Source organism: Aphidius gifuensis, linkage group LG5 (assembly GCF_014905175.1).
Source record: "Aphidius gifuensis isolate YNYX2018 linkage group LG5, ASM1490517v1, whole genome shotgun sequence".
NCBI lineage: Eukaryota > Metazoa > Arthropoda > Insecta > Hymenoptera > Braconidae > Aphidius > Aphidius gifuensis.
The window spans coordinates 4921495-4939114 of record NC_057792.1 but is presented as its reverse complement, the minus strand read 5'-3'; the positions used below and the strand labels follow the sequence as shown (position 1 = coordinate 4939114).

Sequence of the window (17620 nt, the reverse complement as noted above, 5' to 3'; positions counted from 1 at the left end):
AAAAAAAAACAGAAAAAAAAAAATTAATACAAGCTCTGATATTTGATAATTGTTATAATTTTATATAAATTTAATCATCCTCCAATCTTTCAATAAATTTAATTGGAATTCCATAATCCAATAATTGATCTCGCGTTCGTTCTTTTAAATCTTTCTGATAAAAATTAATTGCTTCCCAGCATATTTCTGTTAATTTTGGTATTTTTAACCAAATTGAATGAACTTTTCTTGTTCGTTTTGGCTAAAAAAAGATATAACTAATTAATTTAGTACAATTATAAAATAAATATAAATATCAACTTACTGGATCACTATTGTCTCCGACAATACCACCAAATGTATACATTTTTCCAAATGGTGTAAGACCAACAGAATGAAAATAAACACGACATGGAAGTGAATGACTTTTTAGCCGAGTCCATTGACGACGTACTAAATCAAGTCTCCACATATCATCAAAACGACGAAAACCAGTATAACCACCAGAAATAACAACTTGAATATTTCCAGTTTCATCATCAGTATATTGAACAGCTCCATGACAACGTCTTGCTTGTGGTACTTCTGAATTACAATTAACATCTCCATGTGTATGTATAGATGTCCATTTATTTGTTGTTAAATTAAAAGCTGGAATTTCCTAATTTATCAAAATGAATAAACACAAGTAATTAATTAAATCATTTAAAAAATATAATTTAACTTACTAAAAATCCAAATGATTGATTAACAGTACCACCACCAAGTACATATATCATTTTACCATCATAAGCAAGTTCATGTCTATATCTACCAGCTGGTTCCATTTCATCACTACCAGAACATATATATACTGTTTCCCATATTCCAGTACTAAGATTACATCTATGAATATGACATTCATAGCCATAACCAGTTGTACCACCAACCGTATATAAATAATTATTATGACAAATAAGTGCTTGACCATATTGTGGATTTGGTAATGATCCACTAACTTCAACTTTACGAATACTACCATCATTAATATCACAGACATATAAATGATTACTGCAACTTTCACCAAATGGTACAGCTGTACCACCAAATATTATTAATTTATTACCACGTAAAATAACAGCTGTTGATGCTAATTCAATTGGATAATTTTTTTGTCCTGACATACGTTTCCATTCACATGTTGATAAATTAAAACGCCATAATTCTTTAAATAATGGCTTACTTTCAAGCCATATATCATCTTTTGACATTTCAGGATCATCAATACGTATTTGTGGATTATAACCACCATATGAATATAAATATTTTTCATTACATACAACTCTATGACCACTACGAGCACGTGGACATTGTGAACTTGATGCTTGATGAGTTTTAAATTGATATGGTTTAAATGAATACATTGTTTATTTGTTTTCTATTTGTTTTCTTTTTTTTTTTTAAAACAAATTAATTTGTCAACAGGTTAATTTCATCTGTAAAATATATTTAAAAGTAAATTATAAAAATTCATTTTATTTATAATAAAATTTAGCTATAATTTATATAAATTTTGATGATGCTTACAAAAAAAAAAAAATATAAAAAAATATATCCATCAATACTTAGTGGAAAATGTTTATTTAAACTCACTTTTGAATCACTTTAAGAACTTCTTAAATTTATTTTAATAATCAAGATTAACAGTATGATTATTTGTGATTTATAAAATAATAAAATATATTTTTATTATTTTAATTATTTTATTTATTTATATCGTATATATTTACAAAGAAAACATTATTATTATTATTTATTTTTTTTTGAGACGTTAAGGGTGATTTACATTTGCATAATTAACACTTTTTTTTTTGCCCACTAGATGGATATCCCTAGGAAAAATAGAGTCCCTAAAATACCCTAAAAAAAAAAAGTGTCCAATTGAAAACTACCCTTTGGAAATCAACAACAAATTCCAATTTTGTCCATTTTTTCATATCATTTGTTTGCCTTATTCAATTTTTGTCAGGTAAAAATAAATTAAATAATTATTATAAATTAAATAATTAAATTTTCATCTTTTTTTTTATTATTATTTAGTTTTGTATAATACTAATTATTATTATTTATAATTTAACAGTTTTTATCGGCATAAAAAGATAAAAAAAAACGTGCAAAATAATGGCGTTGAATCCACAATATGAGATGATTGGTAAAGGTTTTGTTCAACAATATTATTTGCTTTTTGATGATCCAGCACAAAGAGCAAATTTAGCATCAATGTACAATGTAAGTTAATTAATAATTAAAATTTATTATTCAATAATTAATTCATGAAAAAGATATGAACATAACCTAACTCTTTTTTTTTTTTTTCTTTGTTAATGTCATAGGTTGAAACATCTTTCATGACATTTGAAGGACAACAAATTCAAGGATCTGCAAAAATTATGGAAAAACTTACAGTAAGAATATTTCTTATGTTTATCATTGTTAATAACAGCAATTAGTTAATTTATTTAATTATTTTTTTTCATCATATAGAGTCTTTCATTTCAAAAGATTAGCAGAGTATTGACTGCTGTTGATTCTCAGCCAATGTTTGATGGTGGAGTTCTTATTAATGTATTAGGCCGACTTCAGGTAAATAAATTTAATAATAAATTAATATTTTTAATGAAATATCAAAGGTGCTAAATTAGAAAAACTATATATTAAGTTGTAAATGAATTAGCTGATAATTAAATAATTGGGTAGACTGATGAAGATCAGCCTCACGCGTACAGCCAGACATTTATCCTGAAGCCAATTGGCAACAGCTTTTATGTGCAGCATGACATCTTCAGACTTGCGTTGCACGACTGTCTCTAGTGGTAATGTGTTTATAAAAACGGTTGCTGTTATTGTTGATTATAAATCATTTAAACATTATCCTTATATCCTTTTAATTATCGTATCAACAGACAATACAACAATCACTTACCTAATTAGCACCTGGTATTTGTTTTTTAATTAATTAATACACTATTAAACAAGCATGAATTTTATAATCCTTAATCTTACTTGAATTATTATTAATAGTGGTAATTTATTTACAGGCTGATGAAGATCCACCACATGCATTCTCACAACAATTTGTTTTGAAACCTTTGGGTAATTCATTCTACTGTCAACATGATATTTTCCGTCTTAATATTCATGACACTGCATAAAAAAAATATACTAGTTTCATTTAAAAAAAAATATTATAATTAACAAAAATAAATACAGTCAATGACATCATCAGCAACGGTATGTTCAACAATATTCAATAACATTTAAAACAAAAAAAAAAGCTGATATTTTCAATTGAAATAAATGAAAATATAAATATTTCTTAAATTTAATTTTCATTATTTGCTTTTTTTTTGTAAACTCTTTAAAATACATTATTATAATTATTATTATTCTTTTTTTTTTTTTTCTTTTTCCTTTTTTTATACGAAAAATTAATAATAAAATTCATAAATTACAAAACGAAAAATGTAGATTTATGAATTCTTATATAATTGTTTTACCGAGTATACAATAAATTTATTTTTGAATCAAAAAAATATATATTTAAATAAATGATTAATTAATTTAATTTTAATTCAAGTAAATTAATGAGATATTTTTTTTAAAGATTACCACGTTTTGCTTGTTCAATTTCAATAGCTTCAAAAAGTGCTTGAAAATTACCTGCACCAAAACCCTGAAAAGAAATTAAAAAAAAAAATATATTTCCTTATAATTGGCAATTGATATTAATTAGTAAATTACTTACATGATGATTTCTACGTTGAATAATTTCAATAAATAGTGTTGGTCTATCTTGCATATTTTTAGTAAATATTTGAAGTAAATAACCATTTTCATCATAATCAACAAGAATTCCAAAACGTTGTAGTACTGATATATCTTCATGTATTTTAGTTTCACTTGTTTTTAATTTATTTCTTAGTAAATCATAGTAACTATCTGGTACATATAAAAATTCAGTTCCTCTATTTTTTAAATTTTCTACAGCTAAAATAATATTATCTGTATTTAATGCAATATGTTGAATTCCAGGACCACCATAATACTCAACATATTCTTGTATTTGTGATTTTTTTTTTCCTTTTGCTGGTTCATTTATTGGAATTTTAATTGTTTCTTCGTAATTTGTCATGACAATTGAACGAAGAGCTGAAAATTCTGTATGTAATTGTGTATCATCAACTGACCAAAATCTGTGAAATTGAAGACATTCTTCGTACCATTTGGCAACTGATTCCATTTTTTTATCAGGTTGATTACCAACACAATGATCAATAAAATTAAGTCCAACTCTTGGTCTGTAAATAAATATTCTTAGTCTTATTCTTAAACATTTTTATTAAATTAATAACTCACAGTAGATTTGTGATTGAATCGGCATTTGCATCAATATATCCAGGAAGAAATTTTCCTCTGTACTTGCTTCTATCGATAAAAGTATGCAATGTATCACCAAACTTGAAAAGTAAATTTTTTAATCATTAAAAATAAAACATAATTATAATATTATTTATATTGTTTTATCAATTATTAAACAGTATTTACAGTTTGAACAGTTGCCATTTTTACAACTCCAAAATCATCTTTTTCTTCCCATATATTTTTAATTAATTTAGCACCATGTTTTATTGCAAACTATACAAAAATAAAAAATTAATTAATCAATTTATAATAATACACGGTTTTATAAATAATTATTAATTTACCTGGACAATAGCATCAATATCTTCAACACAAAAACTAACATCTCTTACACCATCACCGTGTTTTGAAATATGAAAAGCCATGTCTTGATCATCAGGCTCATATGCTGATTCAAATATAAATATAATTTTATTTTGTTTAACAACATGTGAAGCAAATTTTCTACAACCAGTCTCAAGACCTTTATATGCAAGTGGCTCAAATCCAAGTCTTGAACAATAAAAACTTGCTGCTTGTTTTGCATTACCAACCCAAAATTTAATTGAATCAAAAGACAAAAATTTACCAGCTTCTGGTTTTGTTCCTTTATCTGTATATGTTGTCTTGATAAAATAATTTATTATTAATATTTTATTTATATAATTTTATACATCTTACCATTTTTAATTTGTTTTTTATTTTTTGATCTGATTAAAAGTTGATGATTAAGGTGTTAAATATTACTGAAAGAATTTTATTTTCTCAGTTAAATATAAAGGCTCGTCAAGTTTGGAATTTTATTTCATTGGCTGAAATCAAGAGGCTTGTTTTTTTATTTATAAATAAATAATTATAAAAATGATCATAAATTAATTGTTTAAGTAAATTAAATGAAAACCGGTTTAATCAAAAAGTTGTTAATTTATTTTTGTTTTTTTTAATAATTATCACAAATTTAAACAATTTATTTTTTATATTGCAATGTTATTTTATTATTAAAGAAATAATAAAAAAAAAGAATGATATAATTAAAAAATCTATTTTATAACAATTGAAAATAGATATGAAAATTATTTTTTATCAAGGTATTATTTTCATTATATATTTGAAAAGAAAAATAGCTATTATTATCATTATTAATGATATTGTTTACCAGTAATATTGAATTTATTAAAAAACTTGTTTTTTAAAATTAGGATAATAAAATTGAATATATCCTTGGAATGTCATTGCATTAAATTTGCAAATTAAATTGTATAATAATGGTGATATTAAAATACTGAATTTAATATAAATATTTTTCTTTTTTTGCTACTACATAATATTATGACAATGATTATTAATTATTTGAGTATTTTAAAAATTTAAAAACATAAACAAATATTGAATGAAAATAAAAACTAATATTTAATACATATTTTTTTTCTTTTGATAAATAAAATAACAATTTGTATCATTGGTCAGAACAAAAAGAAAAGATTAATTTATGTAACACACAACCGATAAATAAAATGTGTTACAATATAATTATTCCATGATCACGTTCTAATCTACGTTTGGCTTTTAGAGGAACAACACCCATAAGATCAGCAGGTGTTGGTAAACTTCCACATGTATTTGGTGGTATAGCTTGTTGATAAAAAATTTCACTTCTTCCACTTTGACTACCATAAACGACAGTATCCTCTGTTCTAACAATAATATCAGTAATATTACTTGATTTTTTAAATCTATCATGTAATGATGAAACAATATCAAGTTCAGTAACACCCCATAAACCAGAACGATGTGTTGTATCCCATTGTGAATCAATACCAAGTACACTATAAAGTTCTTTACTATTACTTGATGGTTGTGGATCAAGACAATACTGCAAACGTGATTCTAATCTTTCTAAATTATTCATACATGCTTGCCATATATTATGAATTAAATCTGGATTATTAGCAGTACCATCAGTCATCAGTAACATTAAAACCATACTTTGTTTACCACATATAAATAATTCAGCTTTTTCATAACAATCATCATTATTTTCATTTCGATTGAAATCACACTCATCACCATCATCATCAACAGTATCATTGCTTTTATTATTATTATTAATATTTAATAATGTTGATGAATCATAATATTCATTTGGTGTATTTATTTCTTTACTACAAAAATCACTTGTTTTTTCATCAGTAATTAATAAGCTTAATTTTGACATTAATGGTGTTAATTGTATACCATCTAATTTCTTTTTATGTGATACATCAGATGATTCTGTTGTTATTTTTGAGTTATTATTATCAGCTGGTGCATTTAAACTTTTTAATGGTAAACTCATTGATCTACGATTTATTTCTTGACTTTTTTTTTTATCTAATTTTATGTCAGTTGGTTTTTTTGTTTGTACAACAGATAAATCATTATTAATAATAATACAATCAAAATCTTTAAAATCACTATCATTATCATTATCAAAATTTATTTTATTTTTATCATTTTTATTTATATTTAAATTTTGTTCTTTAACTAATGACTGATAATGCAATGAAATAAAATGATCATAAAGAGTTTGTGATATTGGATTACCATCTTGTCTAAAAACTGGATAACATGGATCTGTTATTGTCATGAAATATTTTTTATTTGTTTCTTTACTTGATAAATCATTTTTATTATGAAAATGCTTCTTATCATTTAACGTTGATAAACTTGATGATTTTCTATGCCAATATTCATGTTTAATTTTTGAATCTAATTTATTTCTAGTTGTATTTTTTAATTTATTAATACGTTTACATCTTAATGCCTCCTTAACAACATCTGGTATGTCATCAATATTTTTATTATCATTATCTGTTGATAGTTGTGTGTCTTCGTTGGCACTACATATTGATACTGCTGTACCATGAAGTATTCTATTGATATCTTTTAATGGTGTTGAACATACCGATGGTGTAAGAAGTGGTGGTGGTGGTACTGGTGCAGTATTTTGATAATTCTTTTTAATGTCTCTCTTATCAAAATTTAATGATGATTTAATTGGTAATGTTGTTGGTGGTGGTGGTTTTTTAATTTTAATTGAATGATCAATAATATTAATATTATTGTTATCAGTTTCACCTTCTTCTGGTACAGTAAATATTCTTGATGTATCACGTTTCATACCAGATGATACTGGTAGTGATGATTTTTTAAATGTTTTTCTTGTTGCAGGTGTATCAATAAATGTATTGTTTGGTTTTTTAATTATTTCTTCGTTGCTTGGGTCACTTGTCTTTTGACGTTTTATAAATACACGTAATAATTGTACACCAAGTGGTAAATGAAAATCAGTTATTATTTTATCACCAGGTGTTTTTATTCTATATGGATCTGTTAATACAAGTTGTTTTGTTAATTCAGCACTCAATTGTGTTGCAACAATTTTATTATTGAAAAACATTGCACCACCAATAATACCAGGATTTGTTTCTTGACAATATTGTAGTATTTGCATTGAATCTAAAAAAACATTACTTGCTGTTTTTGGAAGTTTTATCATTGGCATACTTGAAAAATAGCTTGCTGAGTATTGAAGTATTGGTAAATATGTTTCTAGCATTTGATAAAGTTTTTCACTCAATTTATTACGATCATTATTTAATGATTTTGCTATTGTATCAAAATCACAATGGAAAAATTTAATAATTGACTCTAAACAATTTGCTCGCCTTTGTAATATCCAATCATGTATATTACGATCGGTACCAACAGCAAGTACATATTGACCAAATTTTTTAATAACAAATTTACCACCTTGCAGTGATATGATCTTTGGTGATGAAAATGATATTGTTAAAAAATGATGAACACCCATTAATTGACCAGCTAATGCTAAACGTTGTGTTGGTGATACCCAAGCTGGATGAAAATACATGACAGCATCAGCTGGATCATCATCCTCTTTACGACATCTACTTGTGTCGTAAACAAAAACAATCATCATTTCTCTGAAACAACAACAATAATAGCCAATCAAATGAATTATCTAAATTAAACAAAGACAAACAATTAAATGGTTTAACATACTTTGCCATAATGAAGATGATGAGTATATAAACAATAAAAAATATTATTATGTTTTTATTGGGTTGATAAAATAACCCCAATTTATTTCCATAATTCAAACACCAATATTGACATTACTATTTTGTTTATTATATAAAAACAATTGCATAATAAATAATAGCACTGAAGCAGGATCTTAATAAATAACAAGACTCCATGCCGATCAACATATTATCACATATATTATTGCATTTTATGAGTAATTTTTATTTTTTTTATTTATATTGATTGAATATTGAGGACAGTTTCTCTCTCTTGTGTGATGCTGCGTAGTACAAAAAATCGCGGCTTTCTGCAATTGTACCAACTGAGTTTTCAAAAGTTATTTTAGTTAACAACGACGCCGTTATATCCTGCTGGCAATAACAAAAAGAGAGAACAAGAAAAACACTTGTTGTTTTTTTTCTCTGTCATACTTATGTGTCACTTTTTTTTATTTATTTATTTAAACAAACATACCAATGCATAAATATCAATACACAAACTGTACATTACAGTACATTAAACTGCATTAAAACGTCAAGTGCGTGGGTAGGTTACAATATATACTCCCTCGAAAATAAAACTTGATTTTTTTTTTTAAATAATTTAATTTAATATCATCGACAAATGTTAATGATAAAAAAACATCATACATCCGGAATTTAAGTTATCAATGATAATACAGTCAACACACATACACAACAGGCTGATAAAAATTTAGAGTATTTTTAAAGATAACTATTTAAAAAAAAAAAAAAAGAGTAAACATGTAAGTACACATCATCAAAATTAGCTTCAAAATATTAATAATAAATTTATATTGTATACAATTCAATTGACAACTAGACAGTGATTATTAAATGTACTTATCTTTTTTATCTCCAGAATTGTTATCTTCAAATTTAATATTATTTTCAACGGATATGGCATCGTTATCACTGCCAAGAGTTTTACATCCAAGAAAGACTAGTTTAGATCTTCAACGTGAACATTTTGAAAAATTTCAGGTAAATTTTATTATAAAATTTATCATAAATTATGCTTTAAATATTATTTACTATTCATTAATACAATAATCATATAGTAATTTCAATTTATTTATTTTTAAAAATGATAAAAAAAAAAAAGTAGACACGTTTGATTTATTCATAATACCTCAATGAGTCATTCAGCATTAGTCATTCAAAACTTTGTACTATTTTAGAAATGAATGTTATTGCCCTCCAGGCATGTTGAAAGAGTATAAAAAAAAAAAGACAAATATGCTCCAGTATTATTTTTAATAATCTAAACATTGCTTGTGATTATTTAACAGCTTGATTTTATCATTTTTAATGAATGCTTGCAGTTTTAATAAATGCAATTAGCATACAAGCATTAACACAGTTTTTTTTTTTCTTTTCATTATGACACATTGAATGCTCTGGCAGATCAACAAACCGGTTGCCTAACGCTTCATCACAACTTCAATTGGCATCGTTAAAAAAAAAATTAATGACAAATATTATTTAACATAACAACAAGTAATACAACAAGTGTGTTAATAATATTTACTTGAGTTATTATTGTTTAATTGGCATTACTAACAATGTCGGGAATTTCACCGGTTTCAGGAAAGCAATTGCAGCAACAGGTAAAACAACAATGCTTTTATTTTTTCATAGATAATACAACAAGTATAAATAATTAATTTATCAAGTGTTTTTTATGAATTTATTTATTTATTTATTTCAGAGTATCAGTATCAGTAAAGCTGTTAATCCAAATGAGACACCGGTCAAGGAAAAACATGTTCGAAGTATCCTTTTACATATTTAATATAATAAAAATAAAAAATAAAACAATTGACCCAATTGATTGTCTACATATTACAGCAATAATAATAATTTTTTTTTTTTCTTTTGTTTAATTTAAATTATATAAATTCCTTAACGTAATAATTTAGGTGCTATTATTGGGACATATCAAGAAAAAAGTGGTTCTGTTTTTTGGATGTTTATATTACGTCAACCATTACAAGAAAATCGTATTGTTGCATGGAAATTTTGTCATGTATTACATAAAATATTACGTGAAGGTCATCCACGTGTTATTATTGATTCACAAAGACACAAAAATAAACTTGAAGATATTGGAAAAATGTGGCAACATTTAAAAGAAGGATATGGAAGATTAATACATTTATATATACGTTTATTAATAACAAAGTTAGAATTTCATAATCGTAATCCAGGTTTACCAGGTAATCTTCAAGTAACAAATGATGAACTTGAAAGAATTGGTGAAAATGATATAAATATTTATTTTCAAATGTCAGTTGAAATGTTTGATTATATGGATGATATATTAAATTTACAAAAAGCTGTATTTGGTTCATTAAATACATCAAAATCAAATTCAATGACACCATGTGGACAATGTAGATTAGCACCATTAATACCATGTATACAAGATGCATCACAACTTTATGATTATTGTGTTAAAATATTATTTAAATTACATAGTGCATTACCAGCTGATACATTAATTGGTCATCGTGATCGTTTTTTTAAACAATTTCAAGAGCTTAAAATTTTTTATACAACAATAAAACATATGCAATATTTTAAACAATTAATAACAATACCAGGAATGCCAGAAAAACCACCAAATTTTTTAATACAATCAGAATTAAGAACATATGTTACACCAGTTGTTGTATTACCACAAGAAGAACCAATTGATGCTGATAGTACTGTTGATAGTCTTATTGATACATCAGATACAAATTCAATTGTAAGTGAACAATTTGATGGTCGTATTGATAGAGATAATATGTATCAACATGAAATTATAGCTGCACAAGAAAATGAAAGACAAAGAGATGAACTTTTAATGTTAAATGAATCACTTGTACGAGAACATCAACGTCTTGTTGATGAGTTAAAGCATCATATTAAACAATTTGATTCACAAATAACATTGAAGGATCAAGAAATTGATAGACAAAAACAATTAAATGATGGCCTGGGTCAACAAAATGCTGATTTAATATTGAAACTTCGTGATTATGAAGGTATAGATTATAATATTAATGTTTTATAAAAATTAATTGATAATATAATACAAAAATGTTTTATTTTTTACAGATAAAAATCGACAAGTTGATGAAAAATTTAAAAAATTAAAAGAAGTTTATGCAAAATTACGTGAGGAACATATTACTTTAATTAGAAAGGTAGTTTTTTTTTGTTTTTTTTTGTTTTGATTAATTAGACTATCATGATTATTTTTAAATTGTATATTAATATTTTTTTTTTTTTTATTAAATTATAGAAAGCAGAAATTGAAAAGCTATATGGAATAACAAAATTAAATCATGAACAATTAGAAAGACGTAATCAAGAAATTGAACAACGTCATAATGAATTACTTCAGGGTCAAGCAACTGCTGAACAAGAAGTACAACGTGTATCACAAGCACGTTTAGAACTTGATACTGTTAGAAAAGATTTTGATAAAGTTAATAATGAAAATTTAGGATTAATTGCTAAAATTGATTTTATAAATCAATTAAAATCAGTTGCTGAAGGTGATTTACATGATATACTTGCACAAAAAGAAGAACTTGATTTACGAATAATTGAAATACAAAAAGAACTTGAACGTACACGTATACAAACAAAAGCTGATTTTGATTCTACATATTATGAGTTAATAATAACTTGTATGACATCAAGTGAATCAATAATAAAAAATGCTAAAAATGTCATTGAAAATCCAGCAATGTCAGCGCTAACATGTACACCAGATTATTTAGAAAGTTTAGTTGCTCCAAGTCTTCAATCACTTGAAGATTTACTTCATGATTTTAAATCATATAAAAATGATACAAAACATGCTAAACAACTTGTACGTTCTGTAATAAGTGTTGCTTATAATCTTTCAATATATCTTATACATGCAAAATCAACATCAAATATATCAACTGATATATCATTGGGTGATAAACTTGGTGAAGAATGTAAACATTTAGCAACAGAAATACTTAAAATGTTGTTAAATATTAAAGAAAAATCTGATGATACAATTGAACAAATATCTGCTGTTAAAACACAATTAAATGCAATATCATCAATGTCAAATTCATTATCAAAAGCACGTGGTAATGTTGATGAACTTGGTGATCTTGTTGAAAATGAATTACAAACAATGGATAAAGCAATTGAAGAAGCAGCAAATCGTATACAACAAATGCTTGCAAAATCAAAAGCCGATGATTCAGGTTTAAAACTTGAAGTTAATGGTAAAATATTAGATTCATGTACTGAACTAATGAAATGTATTAGAAAATTAGTTAAAAAATCACGTTTATTACAAGTTGAAATTGTTGAACAAGGTAAATTTACAGCATCAGCAACTGAATTTTATAAAAGAAATCATCAATGGTCTGAAGGTTTAATATCAGCAGCAAAAGCAATTGCAATGGGAGCAAATTTTTTATTAGAAGCTGCTGATAAAGTTGTATCAGGTAATGGAAAATTTGAACAATTAATGGTTGCATCACAAGGTATTGCTGCATCAACAGCACAATTAGTTGTTGCAAGTAGAGTTAAAGCTGATCGTAATAGTAATAATTTAGCAAAATTATCAGAAGCATCAAGAGAAGTTACACAAGCTGTTGGAAGTGTTGTTGCAATTGCTAAAAGTTGTAGTCAACTTATTGAAGAAAATGATGATTTAGATGTATCAGGTTTAACTCTTCATCAAGCCAAAAGACTTGAAATGGAAGCACAAGTACGTGTTCTTGAATTAGAGCAAGCATTGGAAACTGAAAGATTGAGACTAGCTGCTTTACGTCGTCATCATTATCAAATGGCTGGTGAAGAATAATGGTTGGTAGATTTTTTTTTTCTATTATCAGTCCAATAATTTATTGACTCACTAAAAAAACAGCCATATATTTACAAGTTATTATTTTTATTTTATGATAGAATGGGAGCATTCAAGGGGATTACGTCAGTAAATATTTACGAAAACTAACATCATTATGCTAATGGATGGAAAAATATTATTAATTTTGCTAACACATAAGGGAGTGTTCGAAATTAATAACTTGCGTATCTTGTACATGCCTTAAAGCACAATCAAAAGCACTCCGATTCAAACTAAATCCATGAAAAAAAAACCAAAAAAAAAAAAACATTTAAAAAGAGAATAATAATTACATATGTCAATATTATTTTTTTTATAAACACGAACGTAATCAATATACAATTTATATATTTATTCAAGTAAATTTATTAATATTATTCAATAATTTTTATAACAACAATATATATTTTTCATTGAACTATAATTAAATTAATATTTTTTTTTTTTTCTACTGTAAATCTATTTATAAAATTGTAGAACTTGTTGACGAAATAAAATTAATAACAATAGTCATAATATACATAAGATCAATTGAATGTTGGTTTTTCTTAAACATCGAATACCTCTTCACTCATTTTATATTCCTGTTCAAATAGAATTTTTTTTTTTGAAAAAACAGGGAAACAGGAAAGACAGAAAGTAAACCATGATATAGAACAAATACCTCTTCGCTTATTCTATGTTCCTGTTCAAATGAACATTTTTATTCTTTATTATTTCATATTTTTTTTTTTAATATTAATTTATTTTCTGAAATAACAGGGAAACAGGAAACGCAGGAAGTAAACTATGAATTAAAACGAATACCTCTTCGCTCGTTCTATATTCCTGTTCAAATGGCAATTTTTTTTCTTTATTTTTTCATATTTTTATTACAGAATTTAAATTTTTTTTGAAAATAACAAGAAAGCAGGAAGGACAGGAGGTGAACCATTAATAAATCGAAATACCTCTTCGCTCGTTCTATATTCCTGATCAAATGGCAATTTTTTTTCTTTATTTTTTCATATTTTTATTACAGAATTTAAATTTTTTTTGAAAATAACAAGAAAGCAGGAAGGACAGGAGGTGAACCATTAATAAATCGAAATACCTCTTTTCGTTTTCGTTCTATATTCCTTATCAAATAAGTTAATAAATCCAAATACCTCTTCGCTCGTTCTATATTCCTGTTCAAATGGCAAGTTTTTTCTTTTTTTTCATATTTTATTACAGAATTTAAATTTTTTTAAAAACAAGAAAGCAGGAAGGACAGGAGGTGAACTGTTAATAAATCCGAATACCTCTTCGCTCGTTCTATATTCCTGTTCAAATGGCAATTTTTTTTCTTTATTTTTTCATATTTTTATTACAGAATTTAAATTTTTTTTAAAAATAACAAGAAAGCAGGAAGGACAGGAGGTGAACTGTTAATAAATCCGAATACCTCTTCGCTCGTTCTATATTCCTGTTCAAATGGCAATTTTTTTTCTTTATTTTTTCATATTTTTATTACAGAATTTAAATTTTTTTTGAAAATAACAAGAAAGCAGGAAGGACAGGAGGTGAACTGTTAATAAATCCGAATACCTCTTCGCTCGTTCTATATTCCTGTTCAAATGGCAATTGTTTATTTTTTCATATTTTTATTACAGAATTTAAATTTTTTTTGAAAATAACAAGAAAGCAGGAAGGACAGGAGGTGAACTGTTAATAAATCCGAATACCTCTTCGCTCGTTCTATATTCCTGTTCAAATGGCAATTTTTTTTCTTTATTTTTTCATATTTTTATTACAGAATTTAAATTTTTTTTGAAAATAACAAGAAAGCAGGAAGGACAGGAGGTGAACTGTTAATAAATCCGAATACCTCTTCGCTCGTTCTATATTCCTGTTCAAATGGCAATTATTTTCCATATTTATTTTATATTTTTATTACAGAATTTAAATTTTTTTTGAAAATAACAAGAAAGCAGGAAGGACAGGAGGTGAACTGTTAATAAATCCGAATACCTCTTCGCTCGTTCTATATTCCTGTTCAAATGGCAATTTTTTTCCTTTATTTTTTCATATTTTTATTACAGATTTTAAATTTTTTTTGAAAATAACAAGAAAGCAGGAAGGACAGGAGGTGAACCGTGAATAAATCCGAATACCTCTTCGCTCGTTCTATATTCCTGTTCAAATGGCAATCTTTTTCCTTTATTTTTTCATATTTTTATTACAGAATTTAAATTTTTTTTGAAAATAACAAGAAAGCAGGAAGGACAGGAGGTGAACCGTCAATAAATCCGAATACCTCTTCGCTCGTTCTATATTCCTGTTCAAATGGCAATTTTTTTTCTTTATTTTTTCATATTTTTAATACAGATTTTAAATTTTTTTTGAAAATAACAAGAAAGCAGGAAGGACAGGAGGTAAACCGTGAATAAATCCGAATACCTCTTCGCTCATTTTATATTCCTGTTCAAATGGCAATCTTTTTCCTTTATTTTTTCATATTTTTATTACAGAATTTAAATTTTTTTTGAAAATAACAAGAAAGCAGGAAGGACAGGAGGTGAACTGTTAATAAATCCGAATACCTCTTCGCTCGTTCTATATTCCTGTTCAAATGGCAATTTTTTTCCTTTATTTTTTCATATTTTTATTACAGATTTTAAATTTTTTTTTAAAAATAACAAGAAAGCAGGAAAGACAGGAAGTAAATTGGGAATAAATCCAAATACCTCTTCGCTCGTTCTATATTCCTGTTCAAATGGCAATTTTTTTCCTTTATTTTTTTATTTTTTTATTACAGAATTTAAATTTTTTTTGAAAATAACAAGAAAGCAGGAAGGACAGGAGGTAAACCGTGAATAAATCCGAATACCTCTTCGCTCGTTCTATATTCCTGTTCAAATGGCAATTTTTTTCCTTTATTTTTTCATATTTTTATTACAGAATTTAAATTTTTTTTGAAAATAACAAGAAAGCAGGAAGGACAGGAGGTGAACCATTAATAAATCGAAATACCTCTTCGCTCGTTCTATATTCCTGATCAAATGGCAATTTTTTTTCTTTATTTTTTCATATTTTTATTACAGAATTTAAATTTTTTTTGAAAATAACAAGAAAGCAGGAAGGACAGGAGGTGAACTGTTAATAAATCCGAATACCTCTTCGCTCGTTCTATATTCCTGTTCAAATGGCAATTTTTTTCCTTTATTTTTTCATATTTTTATTACAAAATTTAAATTTTTTTTTTGAAAATAACAAGAAAGCAGGAAGGACAGGAGGTGAACTGTTAATAAATCCAAATACCTCTTCGCTCGTTCTATATTCCTGTTCTAATGGCAATTTTTTTCCTTTATTTTTTCATATTTTTATTACAGAATTTAAATTTTTTTTGAAAATAACAAGAAAGCAGGAAGGACAGGAGGTGAACCATTAATAAATCGAAATACCTCTTCGCTCGTTCTATATTCCTGATCAAATGGCAATTTTTTTCCTTTATTTTTTCATATTTTTATTACAGAATTTAAATTTTTTTTGAAAATAACAAGAAAGCAGGAAGGACAGGAGGTGAACTGTTAATAAATCCGAATACCTCTTCGCTCGTTCTATATTCCTGTTCAAATGGCAATTTTTTTTCTTTATTTTTTCATATTTTTAGATGATTGAAATTTTTTTTAAAAATAACAAGAAAGCAGGAAGGACAGGAGGTGAACTGTTAATAAATCCGAATACCTCTTCGCTCGTTCTATATTCCTGTTCAAATGGCAATTTTTTTTCTTTATTTTTTCATATTTTTATTACAGAATTTAAATTTTTTTTGAAAATAACAAGAAAGCAGGAAGGACAGGAGGTGAACCATTAATAAATCGAAATACCTCTTCGCTCGTTCTATATTCCTGATCAAATGGCAATTTTTTTTCTTTATTTTTTCATATTTTTATTACAGAATTTAAATTTTTTTTGAAAATAACAAGAAAGCAGGAAGGACAGGAGGTGAACTGTTAATAAATCCGAATACCTCTTCGCTCGTTCTATATTCCTGATCAAATGGCATGTTTTTTTCTTTATTTTTTCATATTTTTATTACAGAATTTAAATTTTTTTTGAAAATAACAAGAAAGCAGGAAGGACAGGAGGTGAACTGTTAATAAATCCGAATACCTCTTCGCTCGTTCTATATTCCTGTTCAAATGGCAATTTTTTTTCTTTATTTTTTCATATTTTT

The 17620-nt window shown here is 25.8% G+C and overlaps 5 protein-coding genes across 8 annotated transcripts; 2 read left to right on the top strand and 3 right to left on the bottom strand.

Moving 5' to 3' along the window:
- Positions 1-32: 32 nt before the first annotated feature.
- On the bottom strand, positions 33-1726 carry LOC122857121 (kelch domain-containing protein 10 homolog). 2 transcript variants are annotated; one of them, XM_044159125.1, is made up of 5 exons: positions 1612-1726; positions 1145-1454; positions 708-1054; positions 305-640; positions 33-241 (listed from the first exon to the last, which is right to left on the bottom strand). In XM_044159125.1, exons 2-5 carry the CDS (start codon positions 1380-1382, stop codon positions 71-73), a joined length of 1092 nt encoding a protein of 363 aa, XP_044015060.1. In that variant the 5' UTR covers positions 1383-1454; positions 1612-1726; the 3' UTR covers positions 33-70. The 2 variants fall into 2 exon arrangements, with proteins under 2 accessions (XP_044015060.1, XP_044015059.1); XM_044159124.1 differs by having other exon boundaries at positions 708-1454; positions 1612-1718.
- A 152-nt stretch (positions 1727-1878) lies between these two features.
- Positions 1879-3281, top strand: LOC122857127 (probable nuclear transport factor 2). 2 transcript variants are annotated; one of them, XM_044159133.1, is made up of 6 exons: positions 1879-1987; positions 2099-2247; positions 2352-2423; positions 2503-2601; positions 2716-2831; positions 3057-3174. In XM_044159133.1, exons 2-5 carry the CDS (start codon positions 2140-2142, stop codon positions 2827-2829), a joined length of 393 nt encoding a protein of 130 aa, XP_044015068.1. In that variant the 5' UTR covers positions 1879-1987; positions 2099-2139; the 3' UTR covers positions 2830-2831; positions 3057-3174. The 2 variants fall into 2 exon arrangements, with proteins under 2 accessions (XP_044015068.1, XP_044015067.1); XM_044159132.1 differs by lacking the exon at positions 2716-2831 and having other exon boundaries at positions 3057-3281.
- A 60-nt stretch (positions 3282-3341) lies between these two features.
- Positions 3342-5221, bottom strand: LOC122857122 (4-hydroxyphenylpyruvate dioxygenase). The gene is made up of 6 exons (XM_044159126.1): positions 5101-5221; positions 4725-5045; positions 4564-4653; positions 4375-4475; positions 3764-4316; positions 3342-3691 (listed from the first exon to the last, which is right to left on the bottom strand). The coding sequence occupies exons 1-6, from the start codon at positions 5101-5103 to the stop codon at positions 3617-3619; spliced, it is 1143 nt and encodes a 380-aa protein (XP_044015061.1). The 5' UTR covers positions 5104-5221; the 3' UTR covers positions 3342-3616.
- A 496-nt stretch (positions 5222-5717) lies between these two features.
- Positions 5718-8785, bottom strand: LOC122857112. Its single transcript, XM_044159104.1, has 2 exons — positions 8485-8785; positions 5718-8405 (listed from the first exon to the last, which is right to left on the bottom strand). Exons 1-2 carry the CDS (start codon positions 8490-8492, stop codon positions 5939-5941), a joined length of 2475 nt encoding a protein of 824 aa, XP_044015039.1. The 5' UTR covers positions 8493-8785; the 3' UTR covers positions 5718-5938.
- A 234-nt stretch (positions 8786-9019) lies between these two features.
- LOC122857110 (huntingtin-interacting protein 1-like) lies at positions 9020-13697 on the top strand. Of its 2 annotated transcripts, none has more exons than XM_044159099.1 (7): positions 9020-9274; positions 9391-9512; positions 10240-10303; positions 10451-11560; positions 11634-11722; positions 11821-13379; positions 13479-13697. In XM_044159099.1, the coding sequence occupies exons 2-6, from the start codon at positions 9429-9431 to the stop codon at positions 13375-13377; spliced, it is 2904 nt and encodes a 967-aa protein (XP_044015034.1). In that variant the 5' UTR covers positions 9020-9274; positions 9391-9428; the 3' UTR covers positions 13378-13379; positions 13479-13697. The 2 variants fall into 2 exon arrangements, with proteins under 2 accessions (XP_044015034.1, XP_044015037.1); XM_044159102.1 differs by lacking the exon at positions 9020-9274 and adding an exon at positions 9936-10138 and having other exon boundaries at positions 9400-9512.
- The last annotated feature ends 3923 nt before the right edge of the window (positions 13698-17620 follow it).

Bases quoted from the DNA above. Each gene is read 5' to 3' on its own strand.
- LOC122857110 (XM_044159099.1), top strand. From the start codon at position 9,429: ATGGCATCGTTATCACTGCCAAGAGTTTTACATCCAAGAAAGACTAGT. The intron at 10,304-10,450 runs GTATCCTTTTAC...GTAATAATTTAG, and splicing joins CAAGGAAAAACATGTTCGAA to GTGCTATTATTGGGACATAT. The intron at 11,723-11,820 runs GTAGTTTTTTTT...ATTAAATTATAG, and splicing joins ATATTACTTTAATTAGAAAG to AAAGCAGAAATTGAAAAGCT.
- LOC122857127 (XM_044159132.1), top strand. From the start codon at position 2,140: ATGGCGTTGAATCCACAATATGAGATGATTGGTAAAGGTTTTGTTCAA. The intron at 2,248-2,351 runs GTAAGTTAATTA...TTAATGTCATAG, and splicing joins ATTTAGCATCAATGTACAAT to GTTGAAACATCTTTCATGAC. The intron at 2,602-3,056 runs GTAAATAAATTT...ATTTATTTACAG, and splicing joins ATGTATTAGGCCGACTTCAG to GCTGATGAAGATCCACCACA.
- LOC122857121 (XM_044159124.1), bottom strand. From the start codon at position 1,382: ATGTATTCATTTAAACCATATCAATTTAAAACTCATCAAGCATCAAGT. The intron at 641-707 runs GTAAGTTAAATT...TTGATAAATTAG, and splicing joins ATCAATCATTTGGATTTTTA to GAAATTCCAGCTTTTAATTT. The intron at 242-304 runs GTAAGTTGATAT...ATCTTTTTTTAG, and splicing joins TCGGAGACAATAGTGATCCA to CCAAAACGAACAAGAAAAGT.
- LOC122857122 (XM_044159126.1), bottom strand. The intron at 4,317-4,374 runs GTGAGTTATTAA...ATTTATTTACAG, and splicing joins GATTCAATCACAAATCTACT to ACCAAGAGTTGGACTTAATT. The intron at 3,692-3,763 runs GTAAGTAATTTA...ATTTCTTTTCAG, and splicing joins TTCAACGTAGAAATCATCAT to GGTTTTGGTGCAGGTAATTT.